Source organism: Hyaena hyaena, unplaced genomic scaffold (genome assembly GCF_003009895.1).
Source record: "Hyaena hyaena isolate Hyena2069 unplaced genomic scaffold, ASM300989v1 scaffold_119, whole genome shotgun sequence".
NCBI lineage: Eukaryota > Metazoa > Chordata > Mammalia > Carnivora > Hyaenidae > Hyaena > Hyaena hyaena.
The window spans coordinates 1,085,335-1,113,320 of record NW_024080750.1 but is presented as its reverse complement, the minus strand read 5'-3'; the positions used below and the strand labels follow the sequence as shown (position 1 = coordinate 1,113,320).

Sequence of the window (27,986 nt, the reverse complement as noted above, 5' to 3'; positions counted from 1 at the left end):
TCTGTGACTCTCTCTCTGACCCTCCCCTGATCACGATGTCTCTCTCTCTCTCTCTCTCTCCTAGAAATAAATAAAACATTAAAAAAAATTAAAAAATCAGTACCTTTTAGAAAATCAAAGCATAACACTACACGGAAAAGCATACAAATAGCAAGTGTTCCACTTGACGAATTTCCACAAACTGAACACACTGGTGTAACCAGCATTTGGCTCAACAATTTTACCAGCATCTCCAGAAGCCCTTCGCGCTCCCTTCCACTTCCTATCCCACCCCAATGGCGACCACTCTCCTGCCTTCGAACAGCCTGGATGTCGTTGGCTTTGCCTCTTCTCGTAGTTCGTATAAATACAATCATGCAGTGTGTGCCCTTTCATGTCTGGCTTCCATCACTCACCATTCTGTTTGTGAAGTTCACCCACATTATTGGGTAGACCTGTAGATCATTCACTGTTACAACTACGAAGCTTCCCATTGTATAAACGGAACCACGATTCATACATGGTGGATTGTATTTATGATGGATGTGTGGGTGGGTTCCTGTTTCTGAGTATTAAGAATAGTGCTACAATCTGATGAGTGAAACAGATAAAGGAGATTAAGAGCACACTTATCATGGGGAACCTGGGGGGCTCAGTCATTTTAGCGTCTGACTTCGGCTCAGGTCATAATCTCATGGCTCATGAGTTCAAGCCCCGTGTCGGGCTCTGTGCTGACAGCTCAGAGCCTGGACCTGTTTCAGATTCTGGGTCTCCCTCTCTCTGCCCCTCCCCCACTCATGCTCTGTCTCTCTCTGTCCCTCTCTCTCTCTCTCAAAAATAATCATAAAAAAATTTAGTAAGAGCACTTATTGTGATGAGAGGTGATGTATAGAATTGTTGATCGTTACACTGTACAACTAATATAACACTATATGTTAATTATACTTCAATTAAAAATTTTAAAATAATAAATTGTAAGTATATTTCATATATGTTATATAGATATATAACGTGAAAGAAAAAAGATTACTTATAGAATTACTAACAGAATTTATCCAGAGCAAAAGAATACAATGTCAGGTAACATTACATAGGTCAGTAAATAATTATTACTTGACTTTTTTCCCCTAACCTATGCAATACATCCAAAGTGTTAATCTGTGGATAAAGTTAACTCGGCTCTGAAACCACAAAGGGTGCTGAAGACTTAAGAATAGAAAAAACGAATAGTGCTACTATGACCATGTCTTTTTGAGAATAATATGTTCACATCTTGTTGGAGTAGAATTGTTGGGCCATTCAAATCTTTTTTTTTTTTTAAGGGTTTTCATAGTAGATCTAAATAATGCAAATGTGTTCTGGGCTCTTCTATCCAAGAAAAGCAATTGACCTCAATCCTGCCAGCTGCTTCTCCCTGAAAGGGTATGTTTTCCCTGCTAGGCTGTGAGGACACAAGAACGGTGACCATTCCCACAAGTGCCCAGTTGCTAGTCAGTGCCTGGAACGTGTGGGCTGCTCCATAAACGACCATGGAGCTAGTGAACTAAAGGTGACATTGCCTTAACTCCTAATGCCTTCCCCACTGGTTCTGGTCTGGCTCTGCTCCTTGCCTGCACTGGAAAAGCCCCCATGAGGTCACAGAGGCCTCCGCACCACCAAAGCCCGAGGCTGGTGACCTTCTGTGGCAGGTAGCATGGATGATCAACCCATACAAAGCAACCCAAAGAAACATAACCGGTGGCTTCAAGGGTCCCCTGGTTTCTTACCTCTGGGATGTTTATTCTGCAGGGCTCGCTACTAGAACCTTCTGCTGCCCAGGGCCCCACTCCCCAGCTCCAGCTTCCATCTACCACTAATGACTCTCTTCAGCTCTAACTCTGCTCCAGAACCCTACAAGGGCGCTTTTCGGTGGCCTCCTAGACTGTGCCCCAGGATGTCCCTTACACACCTCAAAAGCGTCTCGGACAGAAAGCACAAACTCCACCCTCGTGTACTGCCTGGTTTATTTAGTCAACGTGAACGGCTGCAGGTGTGTTCTGTCGCCCTTCAGCATGCCAGACCCTGGGGATCCACCATGGGGAAGGGCAGGCCTGATGGACAGGAACAGACATCTGGCCACGCTGGGCTTAGATGCCGCGACGGGGTCGGGGAGGGCAAGGAGAGGCGCCCAGCCCAGCCTGGGTGGAGGGAGGCAGAGGTGCTGCCACAGGGTCTGTCTCTGAGTTGACTCTCCCCTGTCAGAACTGCCTATTGACCCTGCTCGCTGCTCTCACACCCACCTCCTCCATCAAGACCCCAATGCCCTTGCCCGGATCCCTGGACCACAGGGCTTTTTCCAGCCCTGGCTTGTTTCTCCACAGTCTGTCCCTTACCGTGTAACTTGGCTCTGGGCCCTGCTCTGACCAGAACTCTCCAGTGGCACCCCACGGCCCTCTGAGCAAAAGGCAAACCCCTTATCCTGTGAGGGACCAGAGGTCACGCGTGGCAGCGCCCTCCCCCCGCGCCCATCCCTGTGTCCAGGGCTCACTGTGCTCCCAGGACACAAGTCCTGGCCCACAACCAGCCTGCCCAGCCGCAGAGCCGGTACCCCTGCTGCCTGCCATGCCCGGATGCCTTCTCCGGTGCCACGTGCCAACACCTCCGTCTTGTTATTCAAATCCTGGAGCGCCTGTCAGGGCTCCAGACAAGCCTCCTCTGGCCACTCAAGGCACAGCGGCAACCCCGTCGCTCCAAGAGCCCTGGCGGACACTTCTGATCACACTCGGCTGTCACACGTCCTGCACCGCCCCCCTCCCCACTCCTGAACTTGGCTCACTCATTCATGTTGGCTTTTTCAAGGCTATCTCTGCCGACGGACTGAAAGCTCCAGGAGAGCAGAAATCAGGTCTGAAGTATTCTCCTCTGTGGCCATAAGGCCTGGTGCGTGCCTGGGACTTACTAGGTCCTTAATAAACAGTAGTCATGGACTAAAGCCAAAGCATGGTGGCTTTGTACAAATTCTGTAGCCAGACTCCCTGGTTTGAATTCCACCTCTGCCACTAGCTGTGTTGACCGGGGCAAGTTATGGAGTCTTTTTGTGCCCCTTGGGAGCTTTGCTTGGTGACAAAATAAAGTTAAAAATATCCTGCCTCAGGGAGCCTGGGGGGGAGCTCAGTCAGTTGAGTGCCTGACTTCGGCTCCGGTCCTGAGCTCCGGGTTTGTGGGTCTGAGCCCCGCATCGGGCTCTGCGCTGACAGCTCCGAGCCTGGAGCTGCTTTAGATTCTGTGTCTCCCTCTCTGCCCCTCCCCTGCTCACACTCTCTCAAAAATAAGTAAAATTAGAAAAACACTTTCTAAAAAAACAAAACAAAAAAAACACACAAAAAAACCCTTCTCTTTTTAACCAGAGACAATTTCAGGGACTCTCTGATGTTCATCTTTTTGTCTCACAGGAAATGGAAAATACAGAGGAACAAAAGTAAAATGCGTTATAATGATCGGAGGGGAAGCAAAGGGATACTGAGTCCGCCCCGTGACCCTCTGTTCCCTGCCATCTCATCCTGCTGGGAGGAAAGAGGTACATGTTTTTATCCCCAGGACACCAACAGGAAAAATGAGATGCGAACTTTGAGCAATATGTAAACAGGTTACCTGACAAAACAGAGGTTGTGCGAAGATAGAGCTCAGCTCTTCAAACTGAACCTGGTGGGAAAGACAGCTGTGAAGGCTGGCTTAGCGAATACACGCGGAGGCTCTGAAGAATGAAACCAGAATGATCTGGCCCATGGACCAGATCCAGCCCACTGGGTGTATTTGTAAATAAAGTTTTATTAGAAACTAGCCATGCCCATTCATTTACGTAGGTCTGTGGGTCCTTCCAGGTTACAACAGCAGACTTGACTGGTTGCATCAGACCTTCCAGCCTGCAAAGTGTAAAATATTTACTATCAGAGGCTTTACAGGAAAAAAAATGGCCCGTCTCTGATTTAGAGAACAGTGCCATGTCTGGATCGTGTTGTTATTTCCCAAGTATTAGCATACTCAAGTTCCTGTTCCGGTTCGAACTAGTTCACTTAACAGGGAGGGTTTTTTTTTTTTTTTTTTAATTGCAATCTTTTATTCAAGTTCATCTTATAAACTTGAAAAAGTTCAACGGTTTGGTTCTGGGATCAAACGAATACAGCTTCTCCACTTTGGGGGCACACAACTTGCCCGTAGTTCTTGAACAGAACATTTTTACCAACTTGGAACAAAGCAGGTGACATGGAATGCTTTTTGCTCAGGAAGATGTCTTTTATTCAAGCTTAAACATACGCTGCTCCTTCCAGCAGTAAGATCCGAGGAGTTTGTCTATACTCCTCTGACTTAGCTAATCCTGTTTTCTACCAAAGTTCAGATATCATTTGTTGGCACCTAGGTTTTCCATTCAATAGAAGTATGCCTTCTCCCAATTTCTTTCATAGATAGATACCTCTTAAAAACTAAACATCTGAAAACAAACACATTGTTCCCTAAATGCTAATATATTCAAAAGTCTGTCTTTTGAAGCTAAAAGGCAATTTGCTGTAGCTTTGCAGTGACTTCCGAACTGGGAATCCAGCTTTCCAGCTCTTTGTGCAGATGTTTGATACCTATTTAAACTTTCATCTTGTCTCTTAAAAACTCTACCATGGAAATTTTCACACATAGGCAAAAACAAAGAGAAGAGTATATGTAATAATCCCCCATGTCCCCAGGAGCCAGCCTCAACAAGTATCAATATTCTGCCCGTTTTTTCCCCACTTACCCTTCTTCCCAACTTTGTGCTTGTTTATTATTTGTTGCAGTATCTGAAGGCAGACCTCCCACATCAAATCATTTCACCCATAAATACTTGTTTCTGTTAGATAAGGCCTTTCTCCTTTGAACAAAACTGTGATGCCACCATCACATCTGACAAAAATTAGTAATCATTCTTAATATCATCTACTACTACCCAGTCCAAGATCAATTTTCTCCAACAGTCTCAGTAATGTCTTGTTCAAGCTGGTTTGTTCAACTAAGAGCCCAAGTATGACCACACATTGCGTTTGTTGATGAGTCACTTAGGTCTCTTTTTATCCACAATAGATTGCACTCGGTTTGTTTTGATTTTTTTTCCACCTACCACTGGCATACACTTAAATTCTAATGGGCAACAAATCTTACCAAGAGTCGTACCTCTTGAGGCTGCACATGCTGGAAGCAAATTCATAGGCTCCTTAGGCACAAACTCACACAGCTCCACTTTCCAGTGCAATCCTCCGCCGGACCAATATGCCAGGCCACCCCACACACTTTCTGCTCTCGAGAGAAGGAATTTAGCAAGCTAACTCCCTAAAATTAAATCTTTTCTGTGCTGCGATGGCCTGAAGACTCTGAATGATTTTTAAAAAACAAGGCATCCATTCATTAAGGCTTTTTTTTAAGTTAGCCAAATTTAATCAAGAATCACAAAGTAAATCAGACAAGCCTTGTAATCCATTATTGTTACAAGTAACAACATTAATTAAACACCTAGCTCATGCAGGACATTGGGTTATAAAAAGGATGACCTGTGTCCCTGCCCAAAGCGACGGATAGCCTAAATGAAGCAGTTACCACGTCGCTCAGACAAAACACCCAAGGAAGACGACAGACACAAAACCACTCAAACTGACAGCCATGCCCCTGCCATTAGGTTAAGAATATTTGTGAGGTTGATCTGGGTGGCAGAAAAAAAAAGAACAAGAGTCAAAAGGAACAGAATATGACTGCTAGTTCTACCGTTATGAGCTGTGGCACCACTGGATTAGTTACTTAACTTCTCTGATTCTCAGTTTTATCATTTGTAAAATTGCCATAATCTCAGCTACCTCCGAGAGCAGGAGCTATAAACACTGAATCAGAAAATACTCCATGAAAGCCCGGCACTAGTAATGATGATGAAAATAATAATAATGAATTCATTGACTATAAAACCCTGTTACATCAGACACTGAGCTAAAATGTTTTATGTGTACTATCTCATCTAATCCTATCAGTCAGAGGAGGCATCTCTTACTCGTCCATTATTTTCCAGATGAAGAAATTAAATGGATCGAGTGAGTATTCAACCTGCTTGCCCAATAGGACACAACTAAAGGCAAGAAGTAGCTCACAGGACCTCAGGGTCCTTGCTGTCTGTCAATCATGGTGTGATAATGCCTCCCAAAGCCAGCGCCGTAAGGTGTAAGGGTGGGACCCGGGGGTTTGCGGGGGGAAACAGGCCAGCCTACTAGGGCTTTAAATCAATTGCATTATAAAGTCATAAAGCACAGCACCTCGCAGCTCCCACCCCTCAATAGGAAGCCCCACGAGACTCCCCAAGTTGAAATACACAAGGCATGGATATATTCAGAGCCATAATGGCAGTTTCCTTCCACGTTGGGGCAAGTCTTCCGCAGTCGGCTTCAGAACATTTAGGACCTCCTCTATTATAAGGCTCAAATACCCAATACTTGTTCAAACAAGGTCAAAGTAAAAATCCTAATTATTTTTTCCCATAGTCTCTTACTTCCTTTTAGTACATATATACAAAAAAGGCTGAAGGAAGCGAGCCGCCAAGAAAGAGGTCCAACTGCCTGCAGCCACCATGCTTTGAGAATCCCGACCAAACCAAGTGGTAAAGGCACCTGGGGAAGAACAGAGGTTCCGTCCGACAGTCCCGTGAGGTCTCCTGTGTGTGAAGCCCTCCTAGATTGTCTCACCTTCCCAGAGTTCAACTAGAACACATGAAGCTTCTGCATCACCCAGTCAACCCAAAAAACTGTCAGCAATAATAAAATACTGTTGGTTTAAGCCATTAAGTTTTGGGGTGATTTGTTAGATGACTAAAACAGCCAGCAATCGGCTCTTCCAGCCATGCCAAATATCAAATCCATCCATAAACGGGGACTGAACAGAAGCTCACTGATGTTTCCCAGCGGAAATGCTACATTCTTTCCATTCATGGACACCCACTGGCTGAAAACACTCCTCTCTGTGAACCTGGGGTCTACAGTGCGCCTGGCTCAAAGGGGTTAAATAAATATGAATAGTGATCACATGGATACCAATGACAATGGCAGCTACTGTTTCCTGAGTGTTTATATAAAAGGCTTCACGCTAAACCTTCTACTCATTTAACCTTCACAAAAGCCTTTGAGATGGAACACTATTATGCGCATTGTACAGATGAGGCCACTGAGGCCCTGAGTGGTGCAGTGACTCGGCCAAGATCACACAGCCAGTAAAGAGTGACACAGGACCTCCTTCATCCTCTGGCCATGTGATTCCTGAGCCTGTGCTCTTTATTACCCCTTCAAGTGCCATCCTGCTTTAACAATTTGCTTCCTTCTAAAAGAGATGATAATGTCTGTAAAGCATTTAAAACCGGGCCTGACGTGTGGTAAGTTTCCAATAAACACCAACTCTCGCTATTGGGCACCTGTAGACAGGGACGGAAATTAGCAGTAGCTGTTTTGCTGGGTGTACAGGTCTCCTTCACCAGCCAAACATCCCGGGGTTTGGTGGGTTTGTTTACAAGTCAGCTCTCCTCCTGGGCTGTGAATCCCCCTGGGCGCTGCCCAGGGTTCTGGTTCTTCTCCGTAGGTCTAAGGTGCTGCACGTGGCCTGGCCCAGAGTAAGTAGGTGCTCAAGAAATGTTTGTGGACCGGAAAGGAAATGCTTCATTTACCACAAATGGGGACTTGCTTTTACAGGATGACTCTCCCCCAGCCCTCAGTCCTTAAAGTGATTCCAAAGAGAAGGAGACGGCAGGAAGGGCCAAGTTTAGGAGACCCGCCCGAGGAAGGCCGGCGCCAAAGGGCTCCTTGGGAGAAGTGACGGAGCCGGCTTGGGGCCAGTCCACGTGAGGAGTCCGTGCAAGTCCGTGGCCGCTCACACGGACGGAGGGGCTCCGAAACTCCGCGGCACTGGGAAAAGTCCCAGGGAAAAAGCGGAGACCCAGGGTGGAAGGTGGCCGCGCCTCCTCCCACCGGGACTTGGGGACGAACCCCCCGCCCTCCACGCCTGCGGCCGCGGAAGAGCGGGCAGAGAAAGTGACCGGAAGTCAGGAGTTTCCCCACACCGACCAAAGTCCTCCCCCAGGAGGGGAGGGCTCCCCGTCCTCGCCCCGCCCAGTGAGGAGGGGCCGCCACAAGTGCGTCCAGGAAGTTGGGGGTCCTGCGGTTCTGTCCCAACAGGGAGGGGCTGGCCTATAGCTCTCCCCCGGCGTTCCCTGCACCCCGAATCCCGTGAGAGGCTCCCCGGGAGGGGCGGGGCGCCCCGACTGTTACTTACAATCATCTAAGTCATGGTGCAAGTCCACAAAGTACAGAGGGCTCTCTGAAAACCAGAGACACACAAGAGTTACACTTAAGGAGAGGGGCCGCAGCAGGCGGGCTCAGGGGCGGGCGGGGGTCCCCGGGCCTCCGGGGGTGGTCCCAGTTTGGGGGGAGGGGGCCGTCCTTGCGCCCAGGGAGCCAACCCCACTCACCCGCCATCTTGGGATGGGCCAGGAGGCGGGGTCCGCGCGGGAGGCGGGGACTGGCGGGCGAGGGGCGGGGCCTAGGGCTCCGGGCCCCGCCCTCGGGGCCGGCTCCACCCCGCGAGCCTCGCGGCGCCGGCCGGCCCCGCCCTCGCGGCGAAGGTGGCTGCCGAGGTGGGCGGGGAGGTCAGGTGACCCGGCAAGGCGTCCCAAGATGGCGGCGGCAGCGGCGCCCGGGAGGCCGAGGCACCGTCCGGGCTGCTGAGGCGGGCCCCGCGCGCCTGGCGGCGGACGGGACGGGCCGAGGGCTGGCGAGCGGACGGACGCCGCCCCTGCGCGCCCCGCGGCCGGGGCTGAGCCGTGCGGCGGCGGCGGCGGCGGCGCCGGGGGATGCTCGTGCTGGGCCCGGCCTCTCCCTCTTCAACTTAGGGCGGCGGCGGGCCCGCGCCCCTGGCTCCCGGGCCATGGCGCTGAGGGAGCTCAAAGTGTGTCTGCTGGGGGTGAGTGGCGGCGGGCCGGCCGGGAGGGCCGCGGGGGGCCGGGCAGGCCGGGGGCCCAACCGTGCCCAAGTCCCCTCCGCCCCTTCCCCCAGTCTCCGTGCGGGACTTGCCCCGGGACCCTCCCTCCGGCCCCCGGGCCACCCTTGCCCGCCCTGCCACCGGCTCCTGAGGGTCGTGCTGGCCGGAGGGCCCCCCTCCCTGTTCCTCCCTGGAGCCCAAGGACTCCTCCCGTCCCCCGGGGGGAAAGAGCCGTCCCTGCCTCTCCGTTGCATCCAGGTTGAGCGGCTCCCAGATAGTTTCCTACTACGGTATTGGTTCGAAGTTGGCCGAGTCTTCCAGAGTAAAACCAGGAGCAGGTCTTCAGGTTTTACAAGCAGCGCCCCTCTCCTTTCTCGTTTGTTTGGAGTTGCTGAGCTTGTGGGATCCCTCCGCCCCCGCACCTTCTTTGCGAGTTCCTCTCCTGGGGGAAAGTTCACATCGCAGAACTCCAAAAACGAGTTGGAAGCTTCAGCTTCCGGCCTTGTCAGGGCAACTTTGTCTCTTCCAGTCCCGCTTTGTGAGGTTGATGCTCTCCTGCCTGCGTTGCTGCTTTAAAGACTGAAAGGGCCTCCAATCACAGTGTTCCCGGTTCCCGAGTAGGGTGGGGCTGTGATTTATCAGCGATTACTCAGAAGTAATTCAAGAGTTCATGGCTTACGCTAAATACGAGAGTTTGTCACTTTTCACCCTAAGCGGAAACTTTGGGTTTTTCAAAAGGTTCTGATGCCTCCTAAAAAGTGCAGAACTCCTCTCCTGCAGGGGTTTTGAAGCATTTTGAACACTCATTACTCCCACTGAATGTCTATGAAAACCTTCTTTGTTTCCCTTAACTTCTAAAAGTTAACACATATGATGATTTTTTGAAATTCTGAACTTCCAGCACAAGGTAGTTTTCGCTGTCTGTGAGCAAGTTCATTTATTTGTGTTCACCCACCCCCTTCTCTTTCAGGACACAGGTGTAGGCAAATCGAGCATTGTGTGGCGGTTCGTGGAAGACAGTTTTGATCCAAACATCAACCCAACGATAGGGTAAGAGATTAAGTTTATTGAATATGTATCTAAAGGTGTATTAGAAATCCTTCCCAATTGAAAAGTGTGTTACGGGAGGGGGAGTGGGTGTGCGTTCACGGGTGACAGTTTCCATCATCTCTGGAAAGACTTGAAAGTACCGTGAGGATTGGTGTGTTTGAGGAAAGTTATCTTTTGATTTGTGAGGTGACGACTCCAAAAGAAAAATAAAAGTTAAAGTTTTACTTGGCAGAATATACTTCAGTCTATAAGTAGGAACAGCAATTAGATTTTGAAATAAAACAGAAGAGGTCCTGATAATACTCTTTCAGGGACATCAACTAAAAGACATTTAGATGGTTTTAGTTCTTTTCCTGAAAAGGAGGAGGCATCTGTCAGACTGGGCGGGCTGGCACATGGGTAAGTGGACGTGCCCAGGACAGGGCTGCTGGCCGCGTCATCACTGCTACCTGTCTGAACCCTTGTCACACATCCCTGAACTAGTAAGAATACTAAATTAATAAATTAATGTTGAAATGGCAGCTTGTTCCTGGCATCTGGTTTTTTGTGTAAGTGAAATTGACTGGCTATAGGTTTTTGACGGTGAGAAAACCTTTCAGAGTAACTAAGTATTGCAATATTAAGGCTTTTGCTGTGAGAAGTGGTGTTTTATGGGTTTTAATACTATGTTAGGCTTATAAAATTAAATAGCTGCTAGGCTACTTTTATGGCAAACCCCCAATCAAATGGTTTCTTCCATTTAAAGAAAAATTCAATTCTGGCTCATACAGAAGTACTGTACAACATACACAGTCACATCCACGGGCATGGAGATGAAACCACCACTAACTTTCTGAAATTAAAATGCCTTCTGTATCCTTCAAGAAACAACTGGGTAGGCGCACATGTTTAGAACGTGACCTCATCCGCCTTAGGGCCTGCCTGTCGCTACCTGCCTGGGAAAGGGAAGTGACAGGAAGTGAAAGCAAGTAGTGCCGGTGACTCAGTGAGCGACACATTTCACACCAGGTCAGAGTTGCAAACCCGGCTCTGGAATATCCAGACACCACCTGGGTGAAGAGTGCTCTCTCAGATAAGAACAGGGAGGGGGAAGCCTCCAGTAGTGGGGATGAGGCCAGCAGCCCTGTCCTGGGCATCCACGTACCCGTGTGCCAGCCCCCCCAGTCTGACAGACACGGGGGTTCCCCACCTTGACTCACTCTCCTCACCAGGTGGTCTTGGCTCACATTTCACAGGAAAGTGGAAGGTGAGGTTTTCCCTTCGTTTCTTTCCACTTTTCCTCTTTTCTTTTTTCTCAGCCTCAGCAGGTGTCTTCTTCCTTTTGTGACCACCTCCCCTCACACCTGAGCTCTGGAGCCTTCCCTTTACCACTTCTCCCTTTCTTCGTCCCGCACCCTGCCTCCTTGTGGCCTGCAGACATGTCCCTAGGTCACCTGCTCTACTAAGCCCATACCATTTCCCAAGCCTGCCCTGCTGGTGGCGGGAACCCTTGGAAGAGAACTAACTACTTCCTCAACTGCTGCTTACTCTTCTACCCACCGTTGCCTCCCTTCCACCCCCACCATTCCACTGAAACCACCTTCTCTGCCTACTGGTTGGTTTCCATTGAATTGCCAAAAACAAGGCTTTTTTTTTTCCTGTATTCATTGAGTACTTCTATGTGCCAGGTGCTGGACTGAGTGCTGGTGATTTCAACCAGGGGGCAGCAAACTGGACCTTTGGTCCACCTCCTGTTTTTATAAATAAAACTTTATTGAATCCCAGTCACACTTATTCACATATTGTCTCTGTTGCTCTCTGGCTTCAATGGTAGAGTTGAATAGTTGTGACTAAGGTCCTGTAGCCCAGAAGGTTGAAAATGTATATGCTATTTGGCCCTTCTCAGAAACAGTTTGCCAACCCCTAATGTAGATAGACTCAGTTTTTGCCCTCGCGGACTTTCCCTACAAGGAGGAAAGAGATAGTTTCTAAAACTAACATGTAGGAAATGGTTTATTTGACCTTTATCTGTGTTACAAAAGAGAAACGTGGGAGTGCTCTGAAAGCATAATATGTAATGGGAGCTTGGCCAAATGTAAAGGAATGGCTGATTCTTGAGGGAAACAGCAGAGATGTAAGGCACTTAGAAGCCCCAACGCTGAAATATTGGAAGACGAGTAGATTATGCAGTCTTTAATTTCAGCTGTGTTGGAGGATGCATGGTAGTACCTCATTCTGGTTTTCATTCCCACTTCCCGAAGGTGGAAGGAGGGTATATGTGCAGAGGGAGGCAGGAGGGACAGAAGAGCCAAATTCCCATTCTCCAAAGAAAGCTCCAATGTAAGTCCAGGTCTGATGGCTCTTAGGGCCCATGCCTCCCCTCGCCCTGCCCCATATGACGTATTGAACCGTTAGGGAAGACCGTGAGTATGGGAGGAGTGAGGGATTTAGGACAGGAAGAGGGATGGATACCAAGTTCTACAGGGGATGAGGTCCAGCTCATGGGATGGAAATACGGACCTGGCCCCAAGGGGAAGCCTGGAGAAGTTGACTTGAGACTACGTTGCACAGGTGAGTTGAGCTGTGGGAGGGCTGAGAGCACTCGTAAGGAGCAGGCCACGGCTGGGGAAGACCCGGGGGGGTGGGGGGGGCGCGGAGAAGACAGCGAGGGAGCGGGATCCCGGAGGAAGAGGGCTAGGGAAGACCAGGGCTGCACTCCAACACGCCGTCTGGGAAGTGGTGTTGGAGCCTTCCCGGAACTCCAGGGCCTGGCCACCCCCGTGACGTGCCCTGTCCCCCCCGCCTCCTAGTTCCCGCTGCCCCCATGCTGCCCCCTCCCCCCAACACCAACAACTAGTTAACTTCCAAACTTCAAAACCTTTCTTCTTACACTTTTTATTACGGTATCTTTTGAAGAGCAGAGATGTTTAATTTTGATCAAGTTCAATTTATCAATCATTTTAATAGTTCATGTTTTTTGCCTCTTATACACCCATCCGAAATCATAATGCTTGTCTCCTGTGCTTTTGTTTAGAATTCTTATACCTTTACGATTTAAATTTTAGTTTATGACCTCATTCTCCTAGCTTCAGTTTACTGTGCGAAGGAAGTCAATGATCAGCTTTTCCCGTGTGTCAATCTAGGCACTATAGCAACGTTTGTTAATGTGGAATTCTGCATTTATTTAATTAAATTACTTTGGCACCTTTGTCAAAAATTAATATGTGTGTGTGGGTTTCTTTCTGTTGCATTGATCCATTTGCGGGTCCTTGTGCTGGTACAGTACACGGTCCTGATTGCTGTAGATGTGTAGACATCTTGAAATCTACAAATCCTGAAATCAGGCAGGGGATGCCCTCCTGTTGTATTCGTATTTGCAAAAATCTGTTTGACTCCTCTCAGTCCTTTATATTTCTGTTTCAACTTTAGAATCATAATGCCCGATTTGTTGGGGGGGGGGAACACCTGAAATTTTGACTGGGAATGTAGCTAATCTACTGATGAATTTGGAGACAATCGGCATCTTAACAATATTGCGTCGTCTTATCTGTAAATGTGGCATACTTCGGCACTGACTTAGTTCTGATTTCTGTCAACGAAGGTTTTTCATTGTCACTGTGCAGGCCTTGCACGTATTTTGTTAAATTTATTCCAAAGTAGTTTTGTGTTTCTTTACAATTAGCAGGTAGAATTTTTTAATTTCAGTTTTTTTAATCTTTATTTATTTTGAGAGAGAGAGAGAGAGACAGAGAGAGGGCACACGAGCAGGGGGAGAGGCAGAGAGAGAGAGAGAGAGAGAGAGAGAGAGAGACTCCCAAGCAGACCCCATGCTTAGCACGGAGCCAGATGTGGGGCTCTGTCTCATGACCGTGAGATCATGACCTGAGCTGAACCCAAGAGTCAGGTGCTTAACCAACTGAGCCACCCAGGTGCCCCTAATTTCAATTACTTTATTTGTTATTGTTAAATATGATTTATTGTCAAGTTGGCTAACATGCAGTATGTAAAGTGTTCTTGGTTTTGGCGGTAGATTCCAATAATTTCAATTTTTTTTAATATTTATTTTTGAGAGGGGCGCCTGGGTGGCTTAGTCGGTTATGCATCCGACTTTCACTTAGGTCATGATCTCACGGTTTGTGAGTTCGAGCCCCATGTGGGGCTCTCTACTGGCTGCCCCTCCCCCTCTTTCTCTTGTTTTGACATCAGGGTCTCATAAAGTAAGTTGGGAAATGTTTTCTCCTTTTCTACTTTTTTGAAAGGATTTATGTAGAATTGGTGTTATTTCTTCCTTAAAGGTTTGGCATGCTTCACAGATGAAGTCATCTGAGCAAGTTTTGTCAGAAAAATTAACTACAGGGGCGCCTGGGTGGTTCAGTCAGTTAAGTGTCTAACTCAGTCTGCTCAGGTCATGATCTCACAGTTCCTGAGTTGGAGCCCCGCATTGGGCTCTGTGCTGACAGTGGGGAGTCTGCTTGGGATTCTCCCTCCCTCTCTCTGCTCCTTCCCAGCCCTCACTCTCTCTCCCTCTAAAGAAATAAATAAACCTTTTTTAATTATTAAAAATTTTAATGTCATTAAAATTTTTAAATATAAAATTTTTAAATATAGGTGTCTTCATTTCTTCCCAAGTAAGCTTTTGTGGCTTATGTCTTTCAATGAATTTGTCTGTTGTATCTGTTTTTTTTTTAATTTATTGACATCAGATCCATTAAAAATTTTTTATTATCCTTTTAATATCTTTAGAAGCTGTGCAGTTTATTAATTTTAATCTTTTCAAAGAACCAGTTTATTTCATTAATGTTTCTCTATTTTTTGTTTCATTGATTTTTGCTTTTATCTTTTTTTCCTCCCCTCATTTGCTTATTTTGGCTAATTCTTTTTTTTTAAGTTTTTGAACCTGGAGGTTTAGAATGCTGATTTTTAGGACCTTTCTTTTTCTTATATGAACATTTAGAACTATAAATTTCCCTGTAAGAACTGGTTTAAGTGAATCCCACAGATTTTGATACACTGTAATTTCATTTTCATTTAGTTCCGAGTATTTATTTCCCTTGTGACTTGTTTGACCTGTTGTTGAGAAATATTCCCTGACTTCTAATTATTTGGAGATTTTCCAGAAATTTTTTGATTATTGATTTCTAGTTTAAATCTACTGTGGTCAGAAAATGTAGTCACTATTATTTCAAACCTTTTATGTTTGATATTTGTTTTACGGCCTCGAATATGGTCTTCATGAATATTCCACATGTACGAGAAAAGAATGTGTTCTATAAATGTTAGCTTGGTTAATAGCACTGTTTGTGTCTTCTGTATCTTTACTGACAACCCCCTCCCCGCCATTTAAAGTGACAGGAGTGTTTGAAATCCAACCCTAATTGAGAATTTGTCTATTTCCCTTGTTCAATTTAATCAATTTTTGTTCATGTATTTTGAAGCTCTTGTTATTGTTTCTACGTGTCGCATTGTTATTTTTCTTGATAACTTGACCTCCTCGCCATCATAAAATGTCTTTTTCCCTGGTAATAGCCCTGATTCCGAATTCTGCTTTGTCTCGTATTACTGCAGGCTCTTCAGCTCTCTGTTGATTAGCGTTTGCATATCGTTTCCTTTCCATTTACATTTAACCTGTTTATATCATGTATTTGAAGGAGGTTTCTTGTAGATAGCGTTATGGGTCCTGCTTTTACCCTTAATCTGACAGTCTCTGCTTTTCAGTTGGAGTGTTTAGACCTTTACTGTCCCACACAGTTGCCAAAGCCACGTGTGGCTATTTGAATTTAATATTAAAAATTAAGTTCCTCAGTCACACTAGCTATCTTTCAGTTCTCATCAAAGGAAGCTATGTTGCATAATACTATGATTTGAACCATTTTGGGGGCACCTGGGTGGCTCAGCTGGTTAGGTGTCTGACTTCGGCGCAGGTCATGACCTCACTGTTCATGGGTTTGAGCCCCACATCGGGCTCTGTGCTATCAGCCCGCGCAGAGCCCGCTTCAGATTCTGTCTCCCTTCTCACTCTTCCCCTCCCCCGCTTACACACGCGCACACTCTCAAAAATAAAGTATTTAAAAAATAATAAACCATTTTTATTTGTTTGAAAAGAAAAAAACATTTTTGTTTATTATAACTATCAATATGGTTTGGCTTAAATCTACCATCTTGCTGTATTTTCCTATTTGGCCCATGTTAATGATTCCATTTCATCTCCACTATTGGCTTGTTAGCTCTATTTCTTTGTTTTATTATTTGGTGGTTGCGCTAGGATTTACAGTGTACTTCTTTTTCAGTCTAACGTTCAAATAATACACAGTTTTCACATATGGTATAAGAACCTTACGAGAGTAGAATTTCATTTTCCCTCTCATCCTTTGTGCTATTACTGTGATATGTTTCACTCTTCACTCCTGCATCTTATAAGATTCATAATATACTTTTCACTCTTATTTATTTATTTATTTATTTTTGGCCTCAGTCATAAAGGAACATCAATCCTTTAAGGAGACTATTGGTCTTTTTTCTAGGTCCTTATGCCAATATCACAGTTTTCTAACTTCTGTATCTTTGTGATGAGTCTTAATGTCCAATGATGTGTCTTTTGTGTTATTCTTCAAGAATGTCTCGGCCTTACATTTCCATATAAACCTTCAAAAATCACCTTGTCCATTTTCATACACACCAACACATTAATCTGCACTGTTTCTGATTGGCATGCCCCTGAACTTATAGATTGGTTTGCAAAGAAATGACATTTTTATAGTATTGAATTTTCTGATATATGAACATTGATTATTCTTCCATTTATTAGACAAGCTTCTTTATTTTCTCTCAGTATTTTCTCTACTTCTCCATGTAGTAGACTTGCACATTTTTCATTGTATTTATTCTAAGGGATTTGATGTTCCAAAGCAGTTTTATGCTGTTAATATACTACATGGTACTGTTTTGAAATGTATTCATTTCTAATCTTAAACTTTTTATTTCTTTTTTTATTGAATTGAGTAAGATCTCCAGTACAATATTGAATAGAAATGTGATCCTTGGTATCCTTATCTTATTCTAATCTTAGTGGAAAAGTTTTCACTGTCATACCATTAAATATATTTGCTGCAAGGGGTTTGGTTTGGTTTGGCTTTTTGATCTCTGTCCCTTATCACATTACAGAGTGTCCTTCTTTTCATCATTTGCTGGACATTTTTTTTTTTTTACATGAGTAAGTGTGAGGTTTATCAAAAGATTTTTATACATCTGTTGGTCAGTTGTGTAATTATTCTCTTTCGTGCTGTTAATGTCTTAAATTACACTTAAATTTTTGTGGAATAAATCCACTTAAATCATGATGTATCATTCTTTTTATATATCACTAGCTTTAGTTTGCTATTTCTTCGAATTTTTGTATATGTTTACAAGTAAGATTGCCATGTAATAATCTCTTTTTAATGCACATGTCAAGGTTTTGCTTCTCTTATAAAATGAGTTGGGAAACCCTTCTACAGAAGAGTGTATATAAAATTGCTCTTATTTTTTAAGTGATTAGTAAAATTCATCAGTGATGCCATCTGGGCTTCCTTGTTAAGGAGCCAGTTTCTTTTCAGAGTTGTAAAATTATTCATTTACACGTCCTCTATTCTTGTATTGGTTTTGATACTGGAGTTTTGTGGGGTTTTTAATGATTTTGCCTCTGTCATATACTTTTCCCAACTGGCGTAAAGTTGTTAAGATTCTATACTGATGGCCTTTTTGCATTTCTGACATTAGTTTTGCCCTTTATCATAATTCATTAATTTCTCCTCGTGTCTTGATTGTTTCTGTCCTATTCAGTGTGCCGCTCTTTTCTAACTTCTTGGGATCGATGATTATATCATTGATTTATATCATTTCTTTTCATTTGGATTCCTTATAAATGTGTCTTTTAGTTTATTGAGAGAGTGTGTGTGCATGCATGCAAGAGGGGGAAGGGCAGAGAGAGAGCGTCCCAAGCAGGGATTCCGATGCAGGGCTCCGTCTCACAAGCTGTGAGGTCACCACCAGAGCTAAGATCAGGAGTTGGAGACTCAACTGACTGAGCCACCCAGGCGCCCCAGCTGTAGTGTTTTACATTTTAAAACCTTAACCATAACTCTTGCTGATTCCAACAAGTTTTTGTATATCATAATTTCATTATCATTCATTTCAGAATATTTTCCACTTTTGTTAAGATTACATCCTTGGGTGGGAGGCAGCGCCTGGGTGGCTCAGTTGATTAAGAGTCTGATTTTGGCTCAGGTCATGATCTCCTGGTTCTTGAGTTCGAGCCCTGCGTCGGGCTCTGTGCTGACAGCTCAGAGCCTGGAGCCTGCTTCAGGTTCGGTGTCTCCCTCCCTCTCTCTCTCTCTCTGCCCCTCCCCCTCTCACACTCTGTCTCTCTCAAAAACAAGCAAACATTTTAAAAATTTAAAAAAAAAAAAAGATTACATTCTTGGGACGCCTGGGTGGTTCAGTTGGTTAAGTGTCTGACTTCTGCTCAGGTTATGAGCTCACGGTTTGTGGGTTTGAGCCCCACAGCAGGCTCTCTGCTGTCAGCATGGAACCCACTTTGAATCCTCTGTCCCCCTTTCTCTCTGCCCCTCCCCTGCTTGTATGCATGCGCTCGCTTTCTCTTTCTCAGAAATAAACATTTTTTAAAAAAGATTACATCCTTGATTTAGGTTTCATTTTAGATGTTTCTCAGTTTTCAAATATAAGGAAGTTTTCTAGTTAGCTTTTTGTTAATGACTACTGACATAAATATATTGAGGTGACAATATAGTTTTATGATTTAAATCCTTTAAAATATGATACAGTTTACTATGTGACATAGCATATATGTCAATTTTGGGAACACGTATTCCATATGTGTTTGAAAAGTTTGTATACTATGCACCTGTTAGGTGCTGTAGTCTATGAATGGAATTAGGTCAAGTTCATTAATCATGTTGTTTATTCTTTCTGTTACCCTTGCTACTTTTTTGGTCTACCTGAATCCGTCAGTTACTGAGGGAGGTCGATTAGAATCTCCCACCATGGTTGTGTGTTTGCCTGTTTACCCTTTTCATTCCATTTCATTGTATCGGTACTATAGCTACATTAAGTACCTATAAATTTAGAATTTTATATATTACTAGTAATGTAAACATTCTAACTATCTGAAATGTACCCTTTTAAGTTCTAGGATGCATTTTGCCTTGAAGTCTAATTTCCTTTGGTTGGGAACTGCGTGGTGCATATTTTCTCATTCTTTTGTTTTTTAACCTTTCTGTATCTTTATGATTTGATTCTGGTGAAGAACAACACCCTAGTTAAACTCCAGAAATTTACATCACCTCAGAAAGTTCCTTCTGGGAGTCTCATCCCCTACGCAGCAGATCACTGTAGTGGCCTCAGTGACCATGGAGTAATTTGCCATATTACACATAATATCAATTTCATATAAATGAAATAAATGGTGTCTAATTTATTCTCCATAGAACAACATTTTGGAGATTCAGCCGTGTTGTTGCATGTATTACAGAACCCCCTGTTTTTTAATCAGTAATGTTCTCATATGAACAGATCACAGTTTATCTCTTCGGGTTTTGGACATCCAGGTCGTTTCCAGGTTTAGGCTGTTGTGATCATAGCTACTATGAACGTTCTTTTACAGGCTTCTCGTGCACATAGGTTTTCATTTCCCTTGGGCAGATAACTAGGTTTAGAATTTCTAGTTCGCAGAGTAGGTGGATATATAATTTCATAAGTTTGCAGACAGTTGTCCAACGTGGTTGTATCATTTTACCCTCCCACTATCAACGTGTAGAATTCCAGTTGTTCTGCATTCTCACCTGTATTTGTCTGTCTTTTTAATGTTAGTTGTCCTAGTGGATACAAAATGGTATCCCATTGTGCTCTTAATCTGCATTTCCCAGAAGAAGGATAATGTTACATATCTTTGCATGTCCTTTTTTGTCGCTCGTCTGTCTTTTATGAAGTGATAGTCATGTCTTTTGCCCATTTTCATTTAGGGTTTATTTTTTTTAATGCTTATTTATTTTTGAGAGAGAGACAGACCACGGGTGAGGGAGGGGCAGAGAGAGAGGGAGACACAGAATCCGAAGCAGACTTCAGGCTCCGAGCTCATAGCATGGAGCCTGACTCAGGGCTTGAACCCACAAACTGCAGAACCGTGACCTGAACCGAGGTCAGGCACTTAACCGACTTGGCCACCTGGGTGCCCCTAGGGTTGGTTTTAATTTTCCTAATGAGGTCTTCTGATACAGAGGGGTTTAAATTTTGATGAAGTCCGTGCTGTCAATTTTGTCTTTTTTGATTCATGCTTATTTGGTCCTAAGAAAATTCTGCCTGTCCCAAAGTCTCCACAATGGTCTTCTGTGTTTTCTTCATAGTTTTAGCTTTACATTGAGTTCTTTGTCTCAAATTAATTTTTCTGTGTTGTGTGAGGTCGAGGTAGGGCTCATTATTTTCCCATGTGATTAGGTAGTAGTCCCAACACCATTGGTTGAAAGACTTTCTTTTCTCTGTGGAATAGCCTTGGCACCTTAATCAAAAACTATAATATTGTATCTTGTGGTCCATGCACAGGATCTCTCTTTCCATCTACTTAGGTCTCCTTTAATGGCTTTTTACAAAGGTCTCCTTTGTGGTTTTCGGTGTGGAAGTCTTTTTTTTTTTTTTTTTGAGAGAGAGTGAGAAAGCACAAGAGGGGGAGAAGGGCAGCGGGAGAGAGAGGGACTCTTAAGCAGGCTCCATGCTCAGTGGAGAGCCCAGAGTGGGCTCGATCCCACAACTCTGGGATCATGACCCAAGTGAAATCAAGAGTCGGCTACTCAACCAAGTGAACCACCCAGGCGCCCCAAGTGCGGGAGTCTTAAAAGTAGTTTGTTAATGTTTTTTAATGTTAATGTTCTTAAAATTATTGTTAGTGAAGTTGTATTTTTTCATTTTATTTACAACTGTGTGTTACCTGTCTATTGAAATCCCATTGACTTTTGTATGTTGACCTTACATGCTTTCATCCTGTTAAATTCATTTGTTCCAGTAGTTGTCATCTTGGCTCCTTGGGATGTTGCACATACATCATCATGTTGTCTGAGAGTAAAGACAGTTTGCATCTTCTCCTTTTAGTGTTTTTCCATAGCTTGCAGCACTGGCCAGGATCTCCAGTACCTTGTTGAGTAAAAATGGAGACCTACATCCTTTCCCTTTTCCAATCTTATTGTGAGGACATTCAACATTATACTGTTGAATGTGATATTAGTTATAGGTTGTCCATTATTAAGATGAAGAAGTTTCCTCTTCTTTCTAGTTTGCCGAGAGTTTCTATTAAGAATAGATCTTGGGGCACCTGGGTGGCTTAGTCGGTTAAGCGTCCGACTTTCGCTTAGGTCATGATCTCGCGGTTCGTGGGTTCGAGCCCCGCGTCGGGCTATGTGCTGGCTGCCAGCTCAGAGCCTGGAGCCTGCTTCAGTCTGTGACTCCCTCTCTCTCTGACCCTCCCCTGCTCACGCTGTCTCTCTCTCCTAGAAATAAATAAAACATTAAAAAAAAAAAAAAAAAGAATAGATCTTGAATTTTATTTTCATATTTTTCTGCATCTATTTAGATAACCTCGTTTTCTACCTTTTTCTGTTAATGTGGATATTCGTATTCATTGTATGTTGTTAAATAAGAAACATTCCCAATACTTAGCCGATGAAACAACAAACATCACCTCACCCTTTCTGTGGGTCAGGAATGGGACTGGCTTAGCTGGTAATGGGTCTATAGCTCAGGGTCTCTCCCGGGACTGCAGTCGAGTTGTCGTTTGGGGCTGCAGTCAAAGGAAGGCTTGGCTGGGGTTGAAGGATCCACTTCCAAGATGGTGCCCTCACACGCTGTTGGGTGGAGGCCTCAGGTCCTCGGATCCCTGGTGTGAGCCTCTCCATAGGGCGGCTTGTACGTCCTCACAACCAGGCCGCTAACTTTCTCCAGGACAGGCGATCCACGGAGAGCGAGGCGAGTCTACAGGATCCATGGTGACACATTTAGGAGTCCCCTGCCAAGGCTTCTGTTCATTAGAGGGGGTGATACGTTACCCGCCCCACATGCGCAGCACACAGAATGGAGCTCCGCTCTTGAAGGCGGGGGTGGGGGGGAGGCATATTTAAAGACAAAAACAGGAGCATATTCTGTAGCTGCCACAATTACATTAAGTGAACTTTACAACTGTGATCATCCCTGATGAGTCTGATCGTGAGCCAAAATCTGAGAAACTCAAACTGAGGAAAACATTTTACAAAACAAACAGGCTTGTAATCTTCAAGAGTCTAACAAGTCAAGGAAAGACTGAAAAACTAATCCAGATTGAAGGAGACTAAAGAGTCATGACCACTAGTTACAACATGTGATTTTGAATTGGATTTTTTACCCAAAAGGCCATCACTGGGACAGTTGGCAAAACTCTGATGGCTTCTGAGAAGTACATGGTGGTAATGTGGCAGTGTTAATTTTGTGATTTTTAGGATCTTGTTCTGCTTATGGCGGATAAGACTCTTGCTGTTAGGAAATGTCCACTGACCTTCAGAGGTAATGAGGTAGGGTATTGTCAAATGGTTCAGAATAAATAAGTTCTGTGCTCCTAAGTTTTCTCAAAATTGGGGACTGTTTTATTTTTTTTTAATGATGGTTAATTTGCTGCAAAGAAAGGCATATTTAAAAATTGGCTTTTTCTTAACTATTGTCATTAAAAGACAACTGGCCATTTGGTGTAAAGCAAGGTTAACGTTGTGCTCCTGGTGCTTCTTCACCATACACAGGCCCTGAGAGCCCAGGCCACCTTCTTCTCCCCAAATGGGGGCTCCTTCCTTTGGCCAGCCTTCCATACCTCACTCTGGGCCACTCCATCCATCCATCCAAACGGCCCACCTAAATAGCAACTGTGAGATGAAGTAATTATTCAGTGCAGGAAAAGAATGAGGAGGAGCAAACAAATTTCTTTTTATTTTACACACATATTGCCATTTCCATTGCTCTTCGTTCCTTCCTAGAGAAGTGAGTTTTCATCTGACATCATTTCCCTTTGGCCTATGAACTTTCGTAGTGTTTCATGTATTCTGGGCAGCCAGTGACAGATTCCCTCAGTTTTTGCTTATCAGAAGATGTCGTGTCTATATTGTATTCTCACTTCTGAGGGATATTTGTGCTAGAGAACAGATTTCTGGGTTGATTTTTGTTATTGTTATATACCATAATGATTTGATATTTGTACATATTGTGTACAATAACTTTAGTTAACACCCATCACCACACATAGTTACAAAGGCTTTTTTTTCTTGAGAGGAGAACTTTTAAGTGACTCTCGTGGCAACTCTACATAATAGGGCATGCAGCACATGACATAGTCAAAATGGGTGATGGTGGTCAAAAGGTATAAACTCCCCGTTGTAAAGTAAGTCCTGGGATTTTAATGTACAGATTTTTCTTTCATGACTTTTTTTTTTTATGGTTTATTTATTTTTGAAACAGAGGGCAACAGAGCATGAGTGGGAGAGGGGCAGAGAGAGAGGGAGACACAGAATCTGAAACAGGCTCCAGGCTCTGAGCTAGCTGTCAGCACAGAGCCCGACGAGGGGCTCGAACCCACGAACCGCAAGATCATGACCTGAGCCGAAGTCGGATGCTTAACTGACTGAGCCACCCAGGCGTCCCCTTTCATGGTTTTAAATATGTTATTCTATTATATTCTGGTCTCATGGTTTCTGTTAAGGGGCCTATAACATCCTTAACTTTGTCACCCTATATATGATTAATCTTTTTATTATCTGGCTGCTTTTAGGATCTGCTTTTTTTTTTTTTTTTTTCCAGCAATTTACTATAATATGCTGGGTGCTTAAAATACTCTGGGTTCATTGGATCGGAGTTTCTTGAATCAGAAATTTGATTATCGGAGACATTTTCAGCCATTACTTTTCTTTTCCTTTTCTTTTCCTTTCTCATCTTTTCTCATCTTTTCTTTTCTTTTCTTTTCTTTTCTTTTCTTTTCTTTTCTTTTGAGAAAGAGATAGCAAGTAGAGGGCAGAGAGAGGGAGACAGAATTCCAAGCAGGTTCTCTGCTGTCAGTGCAGAGTCCGGTGCAGGGCTCGAACCCACCAACAGTGAGATCATGATCTGAGCCAAAATTAAAGAGTTGAATGCTTAACCGACTGAGCCACCCATGCACCCCCAGCCATTATTTCTTTACATGTTTTGTCTGCCCCATTCTTTGGCTCTGCCTATGGGATTCCAATTGCAAGTATATTAAACTGAGTCCTGGGGCTTCTGGGTTTTGTTTTTTTTTTTCCATCTTTTCCTCTGTGTTCTTAGGATCATATTATTTCTGATCTGTCTTTAAGTTCAATTGATCCTTTCTTCTGCTGTCTCTTAAGTACATCTGGTATATATTTTTACTCAAATACTATCCTTAATTCTAGAATTTCATAGGATTCTTTTTTATATTTTATGTGCTTCGATTCCCCATCTGCTCACTCAATATGATTCTTTTTCTTTAAATCCTAACTATATTTATAATACCTTCTTTTAAAGTGCATGTCTGCTAATGCCAACATCCAGATCAGCTCAGGATCTATTGCTCTTTACTCTTTTCTCTTGACCTTAGGTCCCACTGCTTTGCATAACTAGTATTTTTTTTTTAACTATACACTGGATACTGCAGAAGATAGATGGCAGAGATCTTAGATTGTCTTATCTTCTGTTGAGGAGTGCCAGGTCCTGCTGTGGCAGACGGTGATATGAGGAAGCTTTTACCCTGGGTTATTATGGTTCTCTTGCAATGTCGCCGATAGCCTCCTGGCAAATCCTTCCCAGGATGTCGTCTTTACTTCCCAGGTATTGTCTGTGTGGGTTTTCATTCAGGGTGTTCTCTGGGCCCCTGTGGGTTGGCAGGATTCAGACTCCCAGCTCTTTCTTCCTTGCCGTTGGCAGCCGCGAAAATCTCTGCACGGCTTTTCCCCAGCCTTCCGAGAGTTGCTGTCCTTGGAGTCTCCCCTGTGTGTGTGCGGTTTGGAGTCAGCTGTGGATCTGAGATGAGTTTGTGTATAGATTCAAGGCTCCCTCTTCTGCAGCCCCTTCCTTTCCAGGACACTCCCTCTCTATTTCCAGCCACAGCGGTGGCCTTGAATGAGGTCCTCTAGCCGGGAGCACTGGTTTCCCCCTTGGCCCGTCGATGGCCGTTATTCCAGTGCGAGTTAGTAGCACCACTACTGGACTCAGCGCTCCCCAACTAGACTCTTCATTTCAGTGTTTATCTTTCCTTTCATACCATTACTGATGTCTTTATGTTTAAACTTATGGTTTCAGGCTTTGCTTTTTATGTACCCTGCCCTGTATTCTTTTGGATCGAACTTTGTTTTTAATGCTATGTTTCTCCCTTCTTTTATCTTGGTAATTGTACATTCTGTTATTATTCTTAAAGTGTTTACTCTAGAAATCACTTAATGCATCCTTTACTTATTCGAGTCTTAATGTAAATTCTCCACATTTTCCAACAATACAGGGGTCTCAAATCTAATTTCTCTGCTTCCTGCTTTTTATGCTCCTATACTATATTTTAATTCTAGATCTCCTAGGACATTTATTATTGTTATACAGTGAACATTCCTGTTGATTTCTTCCATATGTCTGCTCTCACCGTTGCTCTGCATTCCTGCTGCATTTTTGACCTTCCATCTGGGATCATTTACTTCATTCTGTAGAACACCATTTTGTATTTCCTTTAGTGTCCTCCTCTGGTGCAGGGTCATCTATCGGAAAGTATCTTAATTTATCTTTTTTTTTTTTTTTTAACTGAGCTTTTATTTACATGCCATGAAATGTATAGTTCTGTGAATTTTTACCTTGTGTTTGTTTGAGTACCATCAAGATACAGACTATTTCCGTTCCCTCAGATAGCTGCCTTCCTCATTTACCTGCCCCACCTTACCAGCATAGGTTGCATTCTGCCTTCCGTCACCATAGAATACTTGTGTGTTTTTTGAAGTTCGTGTAAACAGTCACATTGCATACACTCATTCATACCGCCTTCTTGTGCTCCAGATACTGTTATTGAGGTTTATCCATGTTTTTGCATGTGTCGGTAGTTTGTTCCTCTTTATTGCTGACTAGTCTCCTATTGTGTGAATGTCCCACAGTTTGTTTATCCAGCCTCCTAGTGATGGAGTCCAGTTTTGAACGATTATGAATGAAGCTGCTGTGAATATTTGCCTACAGTTCTTTATGTGGCCATGTCTGTGTGCTAGTCTTGGGTATATAGCTGAGGGCAGAATTTCTGGTTAATAGGCGTGCAATTTGTTACCTGTCTGTGTGTAACACATTCATTACCCTTCCACTTAGCAGCTTAAAATAAAAAAACCATGAACGTGCATTATCTCTCATAGTTCTTGTGGGTCAGAAATTCAGGGGCAGCTGAATCTAGACCCCTGCCTACGACCGCGCGAGTGTCCTCGCCACACGAGAGCCGTCATCCTCAGAATGAGGAGTCCCGAGAGCCCAAGGTGGAAGGCGCCGTGTCTTTATGACCACCTGTCGTTTCCACGCTGTCACCTTGGTCACACATGTCAGCCCTGTGCGTGCGGGAGTGACCACCACGAGGGCCGCTGGGGATGCTGGCTGCCGTGCGCACGTGTGACTCTGGAGGAAAGTGCCGTCGTCCTGCGCGGGCGCAGGGTCCTCTCCGACCGCTGCTTTGAATCGTAGGTCAGGATCGCAACGGAGGTTCGCTCTCGCTGAACGTGGGATTCCTGGTGCTTCCTTCCTGCCTTTCGGACCCCTGGGAACACGTGACGCGTTTGCTTCCAGCTCCCTCCGACCTCCGCCGAGGTCGAGCTTCAGGCTCGCGCCGCTCCTGATGTGCGTGCGCCCTGTTCCGCTGCCCCTGCCTCCCGCGGGTCCCTTTCTTCTCTGGTGGCCCAGGAGCGGCTTTCCTTGTATTTATCCTGCCTGGGTTCCTGCTCTTTCTGGCACCTGTGGTTCGATGCCTTTCAGTTTGGAAAACTGTCAACCATTCTCTCTTCAGTATTGCTTTTGTTCCATTTTCTCTCCTCGCCTCGCACTGTCAGACGGCTCTTAACTGTAGTCTAGAAGTTTCCATGTTGGTGTCTCTTATACTTCTCTGCATTTTCCATCATTCTTTTCCTCACGCTTGCATCTGTGTATTTTTCCTAGCCCTTCATCCAGTTCATTGGCCACTTTTTTCATCTAATTCTATCTGATTTGAAACCTTAAGAACCATTAAGTTCTCGACTTCAATTAGTATTTTCCTAAAGTTCTAGTATGTCCATTGAGGTTTGTTTTAGTCCCCTTTTCTCTGCTAAAGATTGTTAGTCTGACTTTGGGTTTTTGTTTCTTAACTTCTATTTACTTATTTTAAGTAATCTCCACACCCGGCAAAGGGCTACAACTCAGAACCCTGACATCAGGAGCTGCGTGCTCTTCCGGCAGAGCCAGCCAGGGACCCCTGAGTTTCTGTTTTCTTAAATGTGCTGGGCATGGTTATTTTCAAGTCCATTTTTAATAGCATAACACAGTGGAAAGTGTTATGGATTATTGGAGTTGAGTAATGGATTCTACTTTTGTGAATGAAAATTTTCATAATAAAAGTTAAAAGTAAACATGTCTGATAACCAGTCCATTCTCTGGATGACCTGTGTTTCTCTTCATTGTCTATCTTTTATCTTGACTGTTGATCACAGTGACTTGTCCCCTTGTATGCATAACATTTTTTAAATTGCATTCCAGATACTGTTTATTAAGGTTTTGTAAATAATTTGAAGCTCTAGTTCAGGGTCAGCAAACTTACAACCCAGGAGCCAAATTCAGTCACACCAGTTCACGCACATACTGTTCATGGCTGTGTCCGTGCTACAGAAGGAAAGGTGACGAGACCGTGGCCAGCAGCACTGGAAACCTTGGCCCTTCGACAGAAAAAGTTC

The 27,986-nt window shown here is 44.4% G+C and overlaps 1 protein-coding gene and 1 long non-coding RNA gene across 4 annotated transcripts in view; one reads left to right on the top strand and one right to left on the bottom strand.

Moving 5' to 3' along the window:
- Positions 1-42: 42 nt before the first annotated feature.
- LOC120234866 lies at positions 43-9,510 on the bottom strand. 2 transcript variants are annotated; one of them, XR_005529229.1, is made up of 4 exons: positions 9,405-9,510; positions 8,278-8,322; positions 3,610-3,881; positions 43-60 (listed from the first exon to the last, which is right to left on the bottom strand). It is a non-coding gene; the product is annotated as an uncharacterized LOC120234866 (long non-coding RNA). The 2 variants fall into 2 exon arrangements; XR_005529228.1 differs by lacking the exon at positions 9,405-9,510 and adding an exon at positions 8,474-8,516.
- Positions 8,632-27,986, top strand: part of RAB22A (RAB22A, member RAS oncogene family) — a 56,803-nt gene continuing 37,448 nt past the window's right edge. The window contains exons 1-2 of one of the 2 annotated variants that reach the window (XM_039236868.1): positions 8,632-8,964; positions 9,953-10,032. In XM_039236868.1, coding sequence (XP_039092799.1) covers positions 8,929-8,964; positions 9,953-10,032 — 116 coding nt within the window. In that variant the 5' untranslated portion in view covers positions 8,632-8,928. The remainder of the gene's footprint in view (positions 8,965-9,952; positions 10,033-27,986) is intronic. The other variant, XM_039236867.1, reaches the window with a different exon arrangement.